General features: G+C 35.6%; 1 protein-coding gene across 2 annotated transcripts in view; it reads right to left on the reverse strand.

The window, feature by feature from the left end:
- The window catches only part of STT3B (STT3 oligosaccharyltransferase complex catalytic subunit B), a 55113-nt gene that overhangs the window by 25812 nt on the left and 13897 nt on the right, over nucleotides 1-15404 (reverse strand). For both annotated transcript variants that reach the window (XM_074151037.1, XM_074151036.1), the window contains 3 exons: nucleotides 6485-6593; nucleotides 4423-4710; nucleotides 2636-2701 (listed from right to left, as the gene is read on the reverse strand). In XM_074151037.1, coding sequence (XP_074007138.1) covers nucleotides 2636-2701; nucleotides 4423-4710; nucleotides 6485-6593 — 463 coding nt within the window. The remainder of the gene's footprint in view (nucleotides 1-2635; nucleotides 2702-4422; nucleotides 4711-6484; nucleotides 6594-15404) is intronic.

Genomic DNA, 15404 nt, shown 5'->3' on the forward strand with positions numbered 1-15404 from the left:
AAAAAGAAACCCAAATGACTAAGTTCTATAGAACAGATTTTAAAATAAGGACAAGGCCAAGTAATACTGTTTTTTTTTGATACTAATACTACAAAACCCAGCATTTCAAAATTTGGGGTAACCAATTCAGACAATGTGAAACAAGTAGACTATAAATCTAGAAGTTTTCTTGAAACTCATTTCAGATTATCAAGATCCTATTGCCAAATTAGAAGCATGAAGCATCATGGTTTACACAGGTAAGTTTATTTAATGGGAGAAAATATGGTATGAAGATAGGTAATACAGAATAGAATAAGAACAAATGTGCAATTAGGACGTTGTTATAATTAGGGAAAGGTTTGAATGAAGCAGGTAGCAGACAGTTTGTATGGACCAGAGACCTGCATCCTTAATTATCAAAATATAAATCAAATCAAATCTAAGCACCAAAGACTGTACTGAATTGAAGATGCACTTTGGAACTTTTCAAACAGAACTGAGGCATCATCATAGTCTGGCATAAAGAATGAAAACAAGCTATTACTCATACAAGGATTGCTTCAGTGTAAAGCTTTTTATGACAAGAAGGTAAAATAAAACAAAGCTATGTGAAGCAGAAGTTGTTGAAGTCAAATAAATGCTAAAAATATAAACACAAGGAAAAACCTCTTCACCTTATGGAATGCAATGCAATCCTATGAGTCAGATTATCATTGTGAATTAGGTATATATTTTAAGCAGATTTAATTATCAAGAAAGATTTCTGTCAGTCCATGCAACACCTGCTCTTTCAAGGAGCTGTTCCCCAAACTCCCCATGCAAGGACTCACTACCTCAAGATCGTGATTTGATTTCATTTTCAGCTTACACTGAAAACAGAACTAATTCCATCAGAGAAGAGCAAATGAATACTATATAACGAATAGTACAATTATGCTTTGTCCTAAAAATTTACCTAAGCAAAATGTCTAGAAGGGCATTTTAACAAAACTTTTTCCAAAGGGAAATACAACATATGGAAAGCCACCAGGGATGAAGTAGGTACACTCTGTAAGCAATAAAATTCTATCACCTAATCACTGAGGCTAAGATATGGACAAATCTTAACCTTTCACTAGCTGACAGCACTTGAAAGGAAAATAAAAGAAGAAAACCCACATTAATTTACGTTCAACGATTGAATGTCATGATGATGACATTGATTCCATACGCTCTGCCATCATGCACACTCTACGTCACATCCCCTCCCTCTGGTACAAATCGCACAGACCAAGACACTAGTCAGCCTAAGCCGGGAAGAACTTGTCACTGTGCGATTTTTCAGCAGCGAAACTGTAAAAGTATCGTGTTTGTAAACTGCATATTTATGAAGAGAACTTTTAGAGGATCTTGTTAATAAATTGGCACAATATGAAAAAGACATATATAAATATAACAACTCAAAAACTTACTTGCCTGATTTTGTACTGCATATAAGTCTGTACCCAACCTACAGATCTCTTCACTGTAACAGTATACAAACAGCAATGCTATGTGTATAAAGAAGTGGCTGTTTATTTAATGACTTGCCATAATGGAGGAGAAATAGGGGAAGAAGTAAATGTACCCTTAACAGGAGATAGCTATCCTCTTTGGCAACATATACAGGGCTATTATTTGCTATATTAACAGCAAAAATCGCCAAGAAAACCCAATGAACATTATAGCTAGAGGAAATCTAGGCAGCATCCAGATAACCTCTGAATAAACCTTGTACTTTAAATTAAGGCATACAAAATGGTTCATAAACACCCTTTTCCTTGCAAGCCTAGTTACCTGACTGTAGAAAAGCAGTATTTGAGACCTCAATCTTAACCGACATCAAGCAGTTAGCCTGACTGTCCCACCACTGGTTTGTTTGAGGCTAACTTACTTTTCATATAGCCACAAAAAAAAAAAGTTTATCATAGGAAAAAAGGACCTTTGACTGATTCATACAGGAAAATTCTTCATGTCTAAGGTTTCAGAAGGTGGAAAAAGGGGGGAAACCAATTCTCTCCATTTTGCTATTAGTTTTATCTCCTCGGTTTTACTACTGTTTTTCCCCTCTGCTAGCCCTTAGGAACATCTCTGCAACAGCCTCCATTTTCACAGATCAAGAATGAAAAGGGACTTTACGATCATTTAATCTGAGACTGAATTAATTCAGCTGTTCTGGTGGTTTTACTTTATGGCATAATTATACCCAAAGAAATAGTATTCAGAGTTATATATGTGTCAGTTTGTCCATAAATTTGAAATATTATTATTGCATTTTAGTAATAATGACACACAGACACAAGAATATCAAAATTCCACCTTAATTCACCCGCATCAAACCAAAGATCCCACTGAATCAGAGAACCTTTCCACAACATCGGATAATTTTGTAAGTAAAGTTATTCTACTTAAGAGTTCTTTAAAAAATTGTTTTCACTGTGTTTATTTAAATACTTTAAATTTCAAAATATTTATCATGCCTTTTCACTCATATATTTAAGGTTTTATTAGTAATATGAAGCAACAACTTTATATTATGGCTCCAACGATTAAAATCATCTGTTCTTCATCAACATATGGATTACGTAAGCCCTACTCAAATAGTTTAGTTAGTGTATATATATAAAAGGCTTACCATGTAAAAATAGGATAGACAGCAGCAGATTGTCCAAAAGACTGACCCAGTTTTCACAGACTTCACCTTTAAAAATAACCAAGTATTTATGAATGACAAACAAATACTGGACAATATTCCAAAATTTAATTCCAAAACAACGTCAAGAGAACTTCTTTAGCACGTATCAAGTTATATTTGTATGCTTTTGAACTGATGCTCATACAACCAAACCACAAGTGCAATTCATTCACACACAAAACCACTTATACCTGTCTCTAGTTAAAGCAGAGGCAGGATGCAACGCAACACTGCTTCATGAGCTGAGCTAGAAAAGTTGTTGCAGCACCTCTGTGCTCCTTTCTCAAAGACATTAGACTAAGTCTAAGACTAAGCGTAGGCTATCCATGACTGACTTTGCCTGGCATCAGACCCAACTCTGCAATTATAGACAAAAGAGCTATTCTGTAATTTTAAAAATATCCCTTAAGGTTAATGAGAGCATCCAGAACCTACTAAAGGTTCTACTAAACTGGCCCAGGAGTATGATTTTGTCCAAAACCGATGCTGGTGATTGTGGTGTGGTAAAATAGGAATGAAAACATGACATTAAATAAAGTGAGAAAGTTATCTATAAAATATATTTGATTCACATGTAATTCTACAAGAGTTCATGCAACCATTATTGCACTATGCAGTTTAGTTAAATATGAGTTCCACAAGAACAGAAAACTGCTACCATGCCTCAACTGTTATAAAGTAACAACATAGGTGGATTCTATTATTGTTACCAAACGCAGTATACCGTTACAGCTGCAGTTTATTCTAAGTCCAGGTTTAAAAAATCTGCATTTATGTAAGATCAATCACTCAGTCATGAAAAACTTGATTTCCCTTCTATTACATTATACTTCTACCAACAATATCCTAAGTTTGAAATATTCTAAAGCTAAAAAAACCTTATGAGTATGCATGTGCTTATGAAAAGTAGAACTCTTAACAAAATCATGGGAAAAGCTGCAACAGAGCTTGTACATACATGGAGACATTCAAAATGAAAGTACACACATTCAGGGAACATGCAAGGGACAGTACCATACAGTCTCTATGGTGAATTAACCATATAGTTATTCTATTTGTGGTATTTCCAAAATAGATGCAGCAGTCCAGAAAAACTCCACCTTGCCTAAACTCCTTTATACAAAAGTGCATTACCGATGCAATTCTACATACAGATTAAGGAGTGAAAGACACACTGCCCTATCAAGCAGGCTATTTAAAAGACATCAGACTATTTTTTTTAAGCATGAAAGCAATATTAATATCTTGCTCTGGACTTCTTTGGGTATTTAATTTAGATGCTTAAGTCAAAGCCCAGACCCTCCATATAGTCAAAAGCTTCTCCAGCACACAATTCAAAGCACTTTATATTCAGTCTACTGCTTTTCACCAGCTAAATAAGGAGGCTAAAGTTTGATGCTCAGGTAATACTAATAACCTCCAAACTGAAAACCAGAAACAACGGTTCTGTTTGCTTTAAATTTATAGACTTATAATTATTATTACTACTACTGCAGGACACACATGCTTCAGTTGAACAGTACTTTTACATGGCAAATTAAAGAGCATGATTATGGAGTGGTTCAGTTCATGTGACTTCTCAGTACTTGCCTGATCAACAGCCAAGGGAAAGAGGGATGAGAGGGAGGAAAATGAGAACTCAATGGATTCTAAGCAAAATCAGTCATTTGGTTGGAAGGAGGAACCAAAAAAACCTTTCCAAAGCAAAAGACTCAGCAATTACTTACCCATAAATAGTATGTGAATTGCAGTGCAAAAATAGCTATGCCTTCATTGTCAAATGATCCTGCTACTGATCGGGATATGTAACCTGGAACTATGGCAATAAAACAGGCAGCTAAAAGCCCTGCTCCCTGGTTCCACAGTTCTCTCGTGAGCAGGAAAGTAGAAATAGCTGTAAGGCCGCTAAAAACTGGTGCTAGGAACACACATACATCTCTTATATGGACTGTCACATTAAGCATATTTAAAATCCAATGTATAAGGCCTGCTGTCACCATTAGTCCTGGGTATACCTAAAAGGAGGAAAAAAAGCAAAAACCACTAGGTTATTGCAGAAAAAAATCATGGTAGGTTTATTTGCATATAATTTGCAATGAAACAGTCATTTCTTAAGCTGATATAAGCACTGAGCAGGTAAAGCTAATGGAATTATTTTAATACTACTTTAATCATGTTTTGACAACACTGCTGAATACCAGAGGTTCTTTAAATTTTATCCAAATGCTAACAATTGCATATAATCCATTTTGTAAATGAATAAGCAGCATAGAGATAATATTCTATCCTACCTGACATTTATCATATAATGAGAAGAATTTGTCGTTAAGGTATGGAAGCAGAATCTAAAGTTTGTGAGAGAATTTCAAACAGCTAACAGCTTTAAAAGCAAAAAAAAAAAAAAAAACAACACACCACCAAAACCCCTAAGACAACAAGAAGAAACCCAAGAACATTCCCCAGCCCTATACATTTTCCTCCAAAATATAACATGCCACTCTTTCACTTCTTGTTACCCACAGAGAAAATGTGCCTCAACAACATTTTTTTATAGTTTTTTTAAGCTGAAAAGGTGAAATGCAGTCAGTTTATTATATATTTACAAGACATCTGTAGGCATCTTTGAATATAAAGGATTAAAATAAAGTCCTATAAAATTGAATTAAGATGTCCTCCAGGGAAGGTAGCATAGACTTACACAAATCTATTGAACCCATCATAGAATATTGGAGAACTTTAAAATATTCTTAATAGGAATTCTACCCTCCCACATTTATCAACATTAGAAAAATCAATATGTACTAGAAAAGCTAATATGTACTTCACCTGCCTTAGTTTCTTTCGAAAGCTAAGAAGGACGTTGTACTACATTAAATTAACAGATGACAGAACGTTCCCCTGCATATATCCTTGAGAGCTGGTTCTCAAGATAAACTATCAAAACATTATATACCATGCGACTTGCAAAATAATGTATGCAATCAACATTTTAATTCTATTTCCTAAAGTTTTTAGCTTTGTACAAGTATGGAAAAACCGCATACATAAGTTACATAAAAAGTCACAAGTATCTCTAAAATACTAAAAAAACTGGGATCTAATTGTTACCAAAAAATTTGGAAATGCATTTAAATTGCATTTACTTTACGTATAAAGTTTTAACAAACTTTCACACATTAAGTAACATGTGGCTGTGTTACTCTGTGTTACTAACACCATTCTACCAATGAATGATACTTGTATTCTGATTTAGTAACATTGTTTTGTACACTTTTCCTGTCATGCAGCTTGCATTGATACCAGTCTTACCTACTCCTGATGCTTCGGTGCCCCACTGACTTAATTTCGAAAGGTCTTTTCCCAGTGAAATCCTAACATCTTCCATACACAAGTGAAGTCCACTTAACATATACCATTGGATTGAGACTTGTGCCTTTAGAGATTTAGATAACTGCTTTTCAAAAAGACCTTTTTTTTCTTTTTTATTTCATGTACCAGAATTACAAGAGTCATAATATCCGTATTTATTACAATTAGAAGTTCATATATGAGGAAGTAAAACTCAGTTCTGTATTTCTTGTTCACACTATGCTGCTGGATAAAGACGAAAGCATGTTGACTTACTGTCTCCTGCAGCTAAAAATTAAAACATTTTCCTATTCCCTCTGCAGCAATTCGACAATTAAAAGCATATTTTATTAAGATTCTCCTTTTATCAACGTTGAATTGTATTGAAAGTTAAAAAAACTTACTGCAAATTCATTTTTAAGTTATTATCACAATACTTACAGTTCCACCTACTATTCTTCCCAGTGGATACCATGCTCTTTCATCAAACCAATTTAAAAATTCGTAAAACCCATGGGATGCAAGATGATGTGTTGATCTATAGTTAAACCTAGAAAGAAATAGAGGAAAGTGGGGTGGGGGAATAAAAAAATAAGGAACCTAAGTTTTAGGCATATCTTAAATCATCTGTTTTCTAAGTCCTAGAAAGTAATTGAACTTTAGCATCTCATTTAGTATGTAAGTACAATGGTCCTCTCTAAATTATAGAGTTTTAAATTACATTATAAATTCTCAGTTACTAATCACTGTATTTTCTTCATTTCTACAGCCAGTGCATACACACAGATAAAATGTTACAGTTTTGGAGGGGGTTTTTTTGGTAAACATTAAAAAGTTTTCTATCACTCTGACTAACACTCCTGTAATTTTCTGCATTCCTTTTTAAAGCTAGTTTTCAAATATAGTCTATCAACTAAGTATTTACCATATCCAGAATATCACTTAGCAGAATTAAGATCACGGAATAATCAATGCAAGAGTCCCATTCTGAGGCAGGATAGCTACCCGCTACATCTGCTGCTGCTCTATTTCATGTAACATTGAGAGGCAATGTAATGTAATGATATGCACCAAAGGGAATCAGTCTATTTGTTCACACTATCAAATTAATGTCCTTGGCATATTCACTTCTTTCAATCAATAAGAACACAGATTCTATGTAGATGAAGTTTAACCTTCGAAGCCTGTACATCCTCTGCTGCAGAAAATCCCTTGTAGAACAAAAGCCCTTCCATGCATACCTTCAGTTCCACATTGTCCATATAGCATTAAAAAACATTGATGGATTGCCATCGAGGCATTAATCTTCCACTTTTCTGGCACATACTTTTTTCAACTTCTCAAACTTCTGATAGCAAAACCCTTCAACTATTACAAAGTCTATTAATTCTTCAAATTAGGTATCAGACTGCTGTGATAAGAACTGCAGTGCATGTTACCTCAAACTGCAACTCTTTCATGATCATTCAAATGCCAAACTAACAAGGCTATGGGTATTGATGCTGTAAGGTTTTGTAAAGAAAATTTAGGCTTAGAAAAGCCTGGGTGAACACCACTTCTGAAACAACCAACATCCACAAACCCAACCCTCCTAATTAGATATTCTAATCGGAATTTAGATAACAATGTGAAATTCATTAGTTAAAGAAGTGTTAAAGATTATATTCATTAGGTAAGTGGTAGTTCAGATGACTAAATGGAATAGTGTAACAGACAACAGGTTAGATGAGCAAATGAGCATGAAAGACTTCCAAAGACAGTTAGTATTCAAGACTAGAAAAGCCTATCTGTATTTTTCATTTTGTCTATTTCATGAAAGTATCCACTTATCTCAGTAACATGCATCACTTCTAAAACAAATTTTAAAACTGCATCAAATTCTTTTGTATATCTAGGATTCCCAAAATATCACAAGTTTACTTTGAACTAACTCATTTCAAAAGAATAAAGCTAATGTCATTCAAGACTACGACCCATCAAGTTCCTACTTGTTTAATCAGTACAGCAAGTCTAATATCTGAAGTACAACTACACAGAGGTCATGAGCAGATTTCTTCAACTACACAGTGAAAGAACAAAAAGAATTGAAATTCAAGTCCAGATGTCAGCAAACTTGCATGTTTCTACTGACTGAACTATCACAGCATCAGTCAAGTGACATTAAAAATAAGTAAATAAAAAAATAAAAGTGCAGTATTTTCAGGAACATTTTCTTACATGTTAAATAAGCAGTTATAAAGGATACATTAACTGATAAAACTGTGGCCATTCAAAAGTAATTATTCATGTTTATACAAGAAAATTCACACAAACATCAGTCATTCTGACCTAGAAATCTTTGTATCAAACAGCAACGTGACATTTGTTTCTAATAAGCCTGCAACTATTCCCATTCGAATAGATTTCTAAATATAAATTAATTCTCTGGTTCTAAACTGTCAACTGTAATGTGATTTATGAAATGCTGTACCTGTAAAATTAGCTTCTTATCTTAGTATAGCAAGGTCTATTGTTAATTTGTTTAGTGCCAAGTGCCTGCAGTACAGTAGGAGACAAAGCAGGAGTTCCATGTCGTACAGGACACATACAATCCAGTCAGCTACGGACCAGACTTAAAACACATTGAAAAGCCAGTCAAGGTTGTTATCCTAGAACTTCAAAAAGGAAACAAAGATATTTACTAACATGGATTACTTTCAAACTTTTAAATGGTGACTCAAACTCACAGAGGCTACAAAAGTATGAGTAATGTTTACTTTTAGAGCATTAGAAGATTAGTTAAGCAGATGAAATAGGCAAGAAGAATACATATTGACATTCTCCTGTGTTTCAAACCAGTAAAGCTTCATAACTGACTTCAGAAGGATGGGAACAACCGTCTTGTGCTTTGGCAGCATCCCACTAAGTCCTTAACAAGAATGAATTACCACCCAAAACTGAAATGCAACATAACAGCATTCTACTCCTACCACTTAAGAGGTAAGAATTAAATCTTCCCTCCTAATATACTTTTGGATAGATACAAATCTATTAACCTCTTCGTTCAAAAAGCGATTGATTCTTTTTCCCAAAATGAAAGCATTCAGAGACAGCTGGGCATGTCTTCACAGCTGAAATTCTTAGCAATACTGCAGGTACATTAATTTTTCACTGTGAGAAGACCTACATGAGAAAAAGAAATAGCTTTCTGACCACACAAAGCTAAAAAAAGTATTTAGAACTTTAACTACAGAACCTCACTTTGACCTTGGAAAAAAAAAAGGTGCTCACTCCACCTCCTAATAGTAACCTCAAACAAAAGTAAGTTAAAATGTAAATATGAACATATGCATACATAAGAAGAAACTTGGTGAGTAATGCTGCATATCAAAGCCAGCTTCACAAAGCATTGACAAAGTGGCAGCAATGGGCAGCACCACTCAACAGTATGGTCTAGCAATCATATGATGCCAGTACTATGCTCCGATACCACTTACCCACTTCATAGCACTCTACTCCTTTAGGGACAAGCCTGAACCTTGTAAAACTGTTTCCCTTTTGGCCAGAATGGAGAGCGCCACTAACAAACAGTGAGTACCCCAAACCATAGCCACACAACCTCTTTACTATCTTGGTACTTTTCAAACTGTGTTTGAAACGCAGCACAGTGGTATTGTATTTCTACAGTAGTACTGTTGCAGTATCTACAACTATCTATAGGTTTCATAGGGGTGTAAAACAGCCCTGGGAAACGTCAGAAGTGTCATCTTTTCCTGTGCCTGCATCCTGGAGATTTAGGGGCTGCAGCTAAGGGAGGAATCAGAATGGAGACAAAGAAGAGCCAGTGCTGGGTAGGGGTTGCATTTCAGGCTTGGGTGTCACTGCCTTCCCCAGTTCTTCCATCTCCAGCTGCAGCAAGAGTAGCTGATAGTAAGGGTGTTTATCCAACCCTCTTTCTGACTGGCTAGACCAAGGAGAAAAGAAACTGGAGTATGCTGCTGGTTACAGTGACAAAATAGGACACAGTACTATGTGACAGGGCCAGACTGAAGGAAAGGCTCCCTTTTCTCCCACCCTCAACCCTCACATCCATCTAATCTTGAGGTATGGGAACTTTTCACCCATCTTCCAAGATTCCCGCTCGCCCTCCCTCATCCCTTTGAGGAAAGTCAATTTGAGAAAGAACTGAGAAGAATGAAGAACAAAATTACGTGAAGCACATGCCTAATTAAGAACTTAGCTTGAAAGACTGAGATGAATATTCAAGTTCTTAGTCCATGTTGTGAAGAAGATAACCACATTTTCTAACATTCAGCAGACAAGAGCTCTCAAGGACCTGACTGACTAACACCAGTAAGTGTTGACTTTTCTTATTTTAGCTGATGTTCTAGGAGGAAAAGTGATGCTCTGCTGTTCTCCTTGCCTCTTTCTGTCAGATCTGTAGTTTGAACTGTCTCCTCCAAGCTAAACTTTAAAGGAATTGTCAAACAATCCAAAGTCTTTTTACATTTCAGAATTCAAAGTCTCAACCACCAAGTTAGCCTGATATTGTAGCTTGAACCTTTTGGGGGATGGTCACAAAAGTGCTCTATGCATGGTACCATTAATTTTGTGGCACTATTGGAGATACCTATATTATAGTTGGTTCAGCAGACAACTGAAGATAAGTTAATAAAGATATGGTTCTCACTTTCAAAGCATACTTCAATTTCAGCATAGAACAGAGCACAAGCAGCAAAAGCGAAATAACTGAGCAGAGGCATAAATTTTTTTTTAGTAGCAACATTAATTTGGAAAGCTTAACTAGGCAGCTTGGAAAATAAAGCCTGTAAAGTTTTCAGTTATATGTTATGTGCTGTTAATACATAATCTTAACTATCTGTTCATGCTTGGATTTGATTTTTATTACACTCTATGAACTGCTTTTTTGATGACACAAAGTAATGCTGTAAGGTGATTAGTTAATGCTATTCACAGTGATCACTCGGTCTATGCAGGAGCTATAGAATTCTCTAGCACTTCACACCAACAATTACTGCTATATTTATAAGGAGACATCTTTGACTTTGACATGCCTAAGTTTAGTATTTCCTTGACAAAAGTACTATTTAAGATGAATATTCAAATAAAATTCAGCCTACCAAGAACATAAGAACATATAGGAAAACAGCACACATACAGCAATGCAGTTACTTCATCCAGACCTTAACAACATTTAGAGCAAATTACACTGATGGCCATGGAATTAATTTGACCCTCCCATTACAACAGGGTGCAAGATCAGAGCATTGCTTCTTGGGGGAATGTTGTTGAGTGTCTAAAACCCTATCAATTTCATGCTACTCTTGCCCCATCATCTAGACTTTGTATGAGACATTTTATAGCCGTCTCAGAATATGTAATCTCCTTACTAGCAGAATCTGTTGAAAATTTTCTAAGCCTGCAATTATAAAGGCTTCTGTGCTCTGAAAGTCTCCAGCTGCAGATGCACAAAATTTTCACATCTGCAAACTCCAAAAAATAACGATACAAACTAACTGTGAACATTACAAGCTATCTGAGCAATTCTAGGAGTCAGTTTTTAATGCAAATGTAGATTACAGAATCAATTCTGCCATACAGCATCTAATTAGAGATGGCAAGTCTAGATTCTTGAAAAAGACAGTTGCAGATTGACTCCATATCCGACATATTCTTTGCATCCAAAGGAAGAATTTATTCAGTGCAACACTTCTATGGAAAATCTAATGAGAAAGTTCAGTAACTTCCACTGAAACAAAGAAACACATATACAGTATTCCATATTAAATTTTAAAACACCTGCTTGCCTAAATATCACACTGCAAGCACAACATCCTGAAAGTCTTACTCTGAAGTCTGTAACTACGACGAAGCAATTACCACAATGAGTTTTGCATATGGTTTTTAAAATGGAAGTACACATAATGCGTACACATTCCATTTTAAAATAGAAGTACACATTCACTTAATGAATTCAATGCACTATGGCAGTATTTCTCACCATGAAAATGCTTACTTGTTTTGAGTTTATAACCTTGAAAAGTATATATGGGCATTTAAGCCAGTTTCAACTAATCAAGATCAGAATTTTGTACCATCAATACCTGTAGGCAAAAGTACTTCTGACAGGTAAAGAGCCTTTCCTACTGCCCAAAACCCAAACCCAAGGTGTTACAGACCTCAAGAGTAAGAATGGAGAAACATAAAACAAGCTCTGTATGTGTCAGAACCAGCGAGATGGAGAGTGATCCTGTTTACCCGAGCCAAAACTCACATAATTCTGCAAAATGGAAGAGCACACAGGCCATTTTATTTCAGAAAAATCTCATGTTCCTTTCTTTTTAACTTAAGCTGATATCAGCAGAATGGTTTTATTAGGTCTTACATTTAATACAAACATAAAAATACACTGCATGAATCGGCCCCAGTTAGAAAATTTATACATAATCAAGTACTTATCTGTCCACAAATATTTTTTTTTCTATAATTTCTCTAGCTGCACAGCTACCAGTTTTATGTGGAAGATGTTATCGCTCTGTACATTCAACCGGAGCTTCTGCACCTCACTGGACAACAAACACAACAAACGTGTCATGAACACATTAACTCTACTCAGTCTTTCACAAGAGATATGAAACACGTTCATACAGTTTTTTGCTAAAGTTGATTGAAAAAGAAGACTATTTTTTCTTTTTAGTGGACTTAACAGCAGCTTTAGCTGAAGTAGAGTTTAATATTGTCCTAATTCTGTCCTTTTTGGGGGGGGTTAAGTACATAGTTTTTGATGGTTTAGTCTGTATGATTTTATCTCAAAATATACAGATATGTAATTACTCTTTGCATTCTGAAATAAGCCTCAACTAATATCCAGTATTTGGGGAAAGCTTCCAAGAGTGCCCTAAATTTTGAAAGGCCCAACTGATCTTTAGGGGTTCTGTGGCAAGTAGGGTCATTTGAGAAGAGAAATACACATCCTGCAAGTTGACATTCAGAAGTTTAATGTTTGATAACAGAACTGGCAGCAGCACTATCATTCTGAGTTTTCTCAGGTTCAAAATTGGTCATGATCCTACTTTTGACTTCAGATTTCCTAATTCTGAACAAACACCCTCAACTCAGAAAAGTATGGCAAAGACTCCATTGTTATACAAACAATAATTAGTATGCTGAAGTAATAAAATGGCAGGAAGTTCTGCAGTGATGTGCAGTTTCTAACTTCAGAAAAGATGGAAATTCTGAGCCAAAGGACTTCCCTGATTGGGAAGAACAGCAGAAAGCCCAGGCAGAAAAAAAAAAGTTGGTTAGTACAACCAGAATGGCAGCTATTTTTTTCAAGTCCAACATTCAACCACGCTCAGTGGAAATCCTGAAGAATACCGGAATGGTTATAGAATAACCATTAAGAATATCAGAATGTCCCCAATGTGTTTAAGAAGGATTACAGCATTCCTACTGCCACTACTTGGCATGGTATTTTCACTGCTTGCAGTAAGATGTCACGCTTAGCAAGTGCTAAAATCAGGAACTGTATGCTGCCAGTAGCTTAATGATATGAAATTCTACAGGGAGCATACAGTCACTTTAACTTCTTCAGAGAGCCCAGGGCATCTTCAATATTTTTGCTGAAGAGCTGCAAGGTTTTTAAAGCATTCCATGACCACAGCTTATATTTTTCACACAATATACCACATTTGAAGCCACGATATGCACCCCATCATCACTGTAATGGGCATATATCTGCCTACAGACACTTCCTCTGATGCCTATTAGGCTTTTTCATGACTTTTTTCTGTCTTGCTTTTGAACTATTCCATATCTCAAAGCAATTATTAAGAAAAGAGTTAATACTAAAAGGCATACTTTGCCAGTGAAGTCTGCTATTCGTAACATTTAACAACATTTCAGACCTAAGAAAAAAGTGATGATGCCATTTTTTCTTGGGACAGTCAAAATTCCCAAGAGGTTTCAATGATAAGATGCAAACATAATAACTTGAAATTCCTACATGGAAAAAGTGAATGGTAATTTTCTTCTCTACCTACAATTTCACTGCAGATACTACACTAGGACTGGCATCAATACTGATGGCAGTGTTGGTTCCATATCTTTTGGCAGCATCAGCTTCTTGAATCATCACTTTTCTCTTCAAAACAATATTAACTAACACAAACTCAAAAGGCCCTATAATGTTACATCTGTTTTTTTCTGAGTGCTATTGGGTTACTCTGTGGCACCTTAGCCTTGCATCTTGCAACTCTAAAGGCTTTCACCAAATCCAAAAATATGTTCAAGAAGGATGTTTCTTTCAGATGAAACAGATTCATGCTGCACTTGTTTTTAACATGATGGAGGCAGCTTAGTTTCAGGACCTTCTAAGTGAAAGACTGGTACATGAGGTCAGCAGGAAAGAATTCAAAAGGCAATTAGCTGAATAATATATTTTAAGAAGCAAAATGTTCTTTCTGTGAGAAATGTGGTACTAGAAATCAATGGGCTGAACGTGACTGCTTCACAAGAAGGAACAGAGGATGGTTGGCTCCCAAGCCACTTTTGTTACGGTCTTCTACTATAGAACAAAGCAACCTGTAACACCTAAACAACTATAGTGGACTCTTCAGTGGACATCAGTGGAAACTGATGTCAAACATACTACCTGCTATCCTGTAGCAAGATCTCATATGTACCCAAAAAAGAATACTAATTTTTTGTAATAGTCTGAAATACAAAGTAAAATAAAGGGTATTTCTTATTCATCAGGGGTACTTTAATTATATTTTAAGTATTTGGGCGTATGTGGCACAGCCATCATTTCTATTACATAACAAGGTCATCTATATGCTACAATGCAGTGGCGACTATGGAAGTGCTACTTACACCAAAATGCCATTGAACCAACTTTACAATCATTCTCACGACTGAAATCTAAGGAATCGCCCTGGACACAAGGTGGCCCTGTAAGATACGAAGCATGGTAAAAAGTAAACGGGACTCTTAAAAAGGCTCTAGATCCCCAACATCTCATATAAGCATTTAAGCAATGACAATGTTATTTTTGGCAGAACATTTAAACAGTTATATCACTGTAGAAGAGCTTTAACAAACTATTGTATTCACCCCTCAATAACCCCACAGCCTGTTGCTTGAACTTCTGTGTAACAATACAAAAAGTAGATCCAGCCAAATTGGACACTAGATATCAAACCACTCTGTACAGATTATGTCAACATAATTTTTAATTAGCTTGCAGAAATTTAAAGAAATCTACAGTGAAGCGGTTGCATGTCAGCAGTCTAAGTCAGTTTAGCAAGTTAAAATAAGGTAGTATTTCATCCAATATTCTTTAAGTATTTGTTTTTTAGTA

The sequence above is a fragment of the Numenius arquata genome, chromosome 7 (assembly GCF_964106895.1).
Source record: "Numenius arquata chromosome 7, bNumArq3.hap1.1, whole genome shotgun sequence".
In the NCBI taxonomy this organism is placed as follows: Eukaryota; Metazoa; Chordata; class Aves; order Charadriiformes; family Scolopacidae; genus Numenius; species Numenius arquata.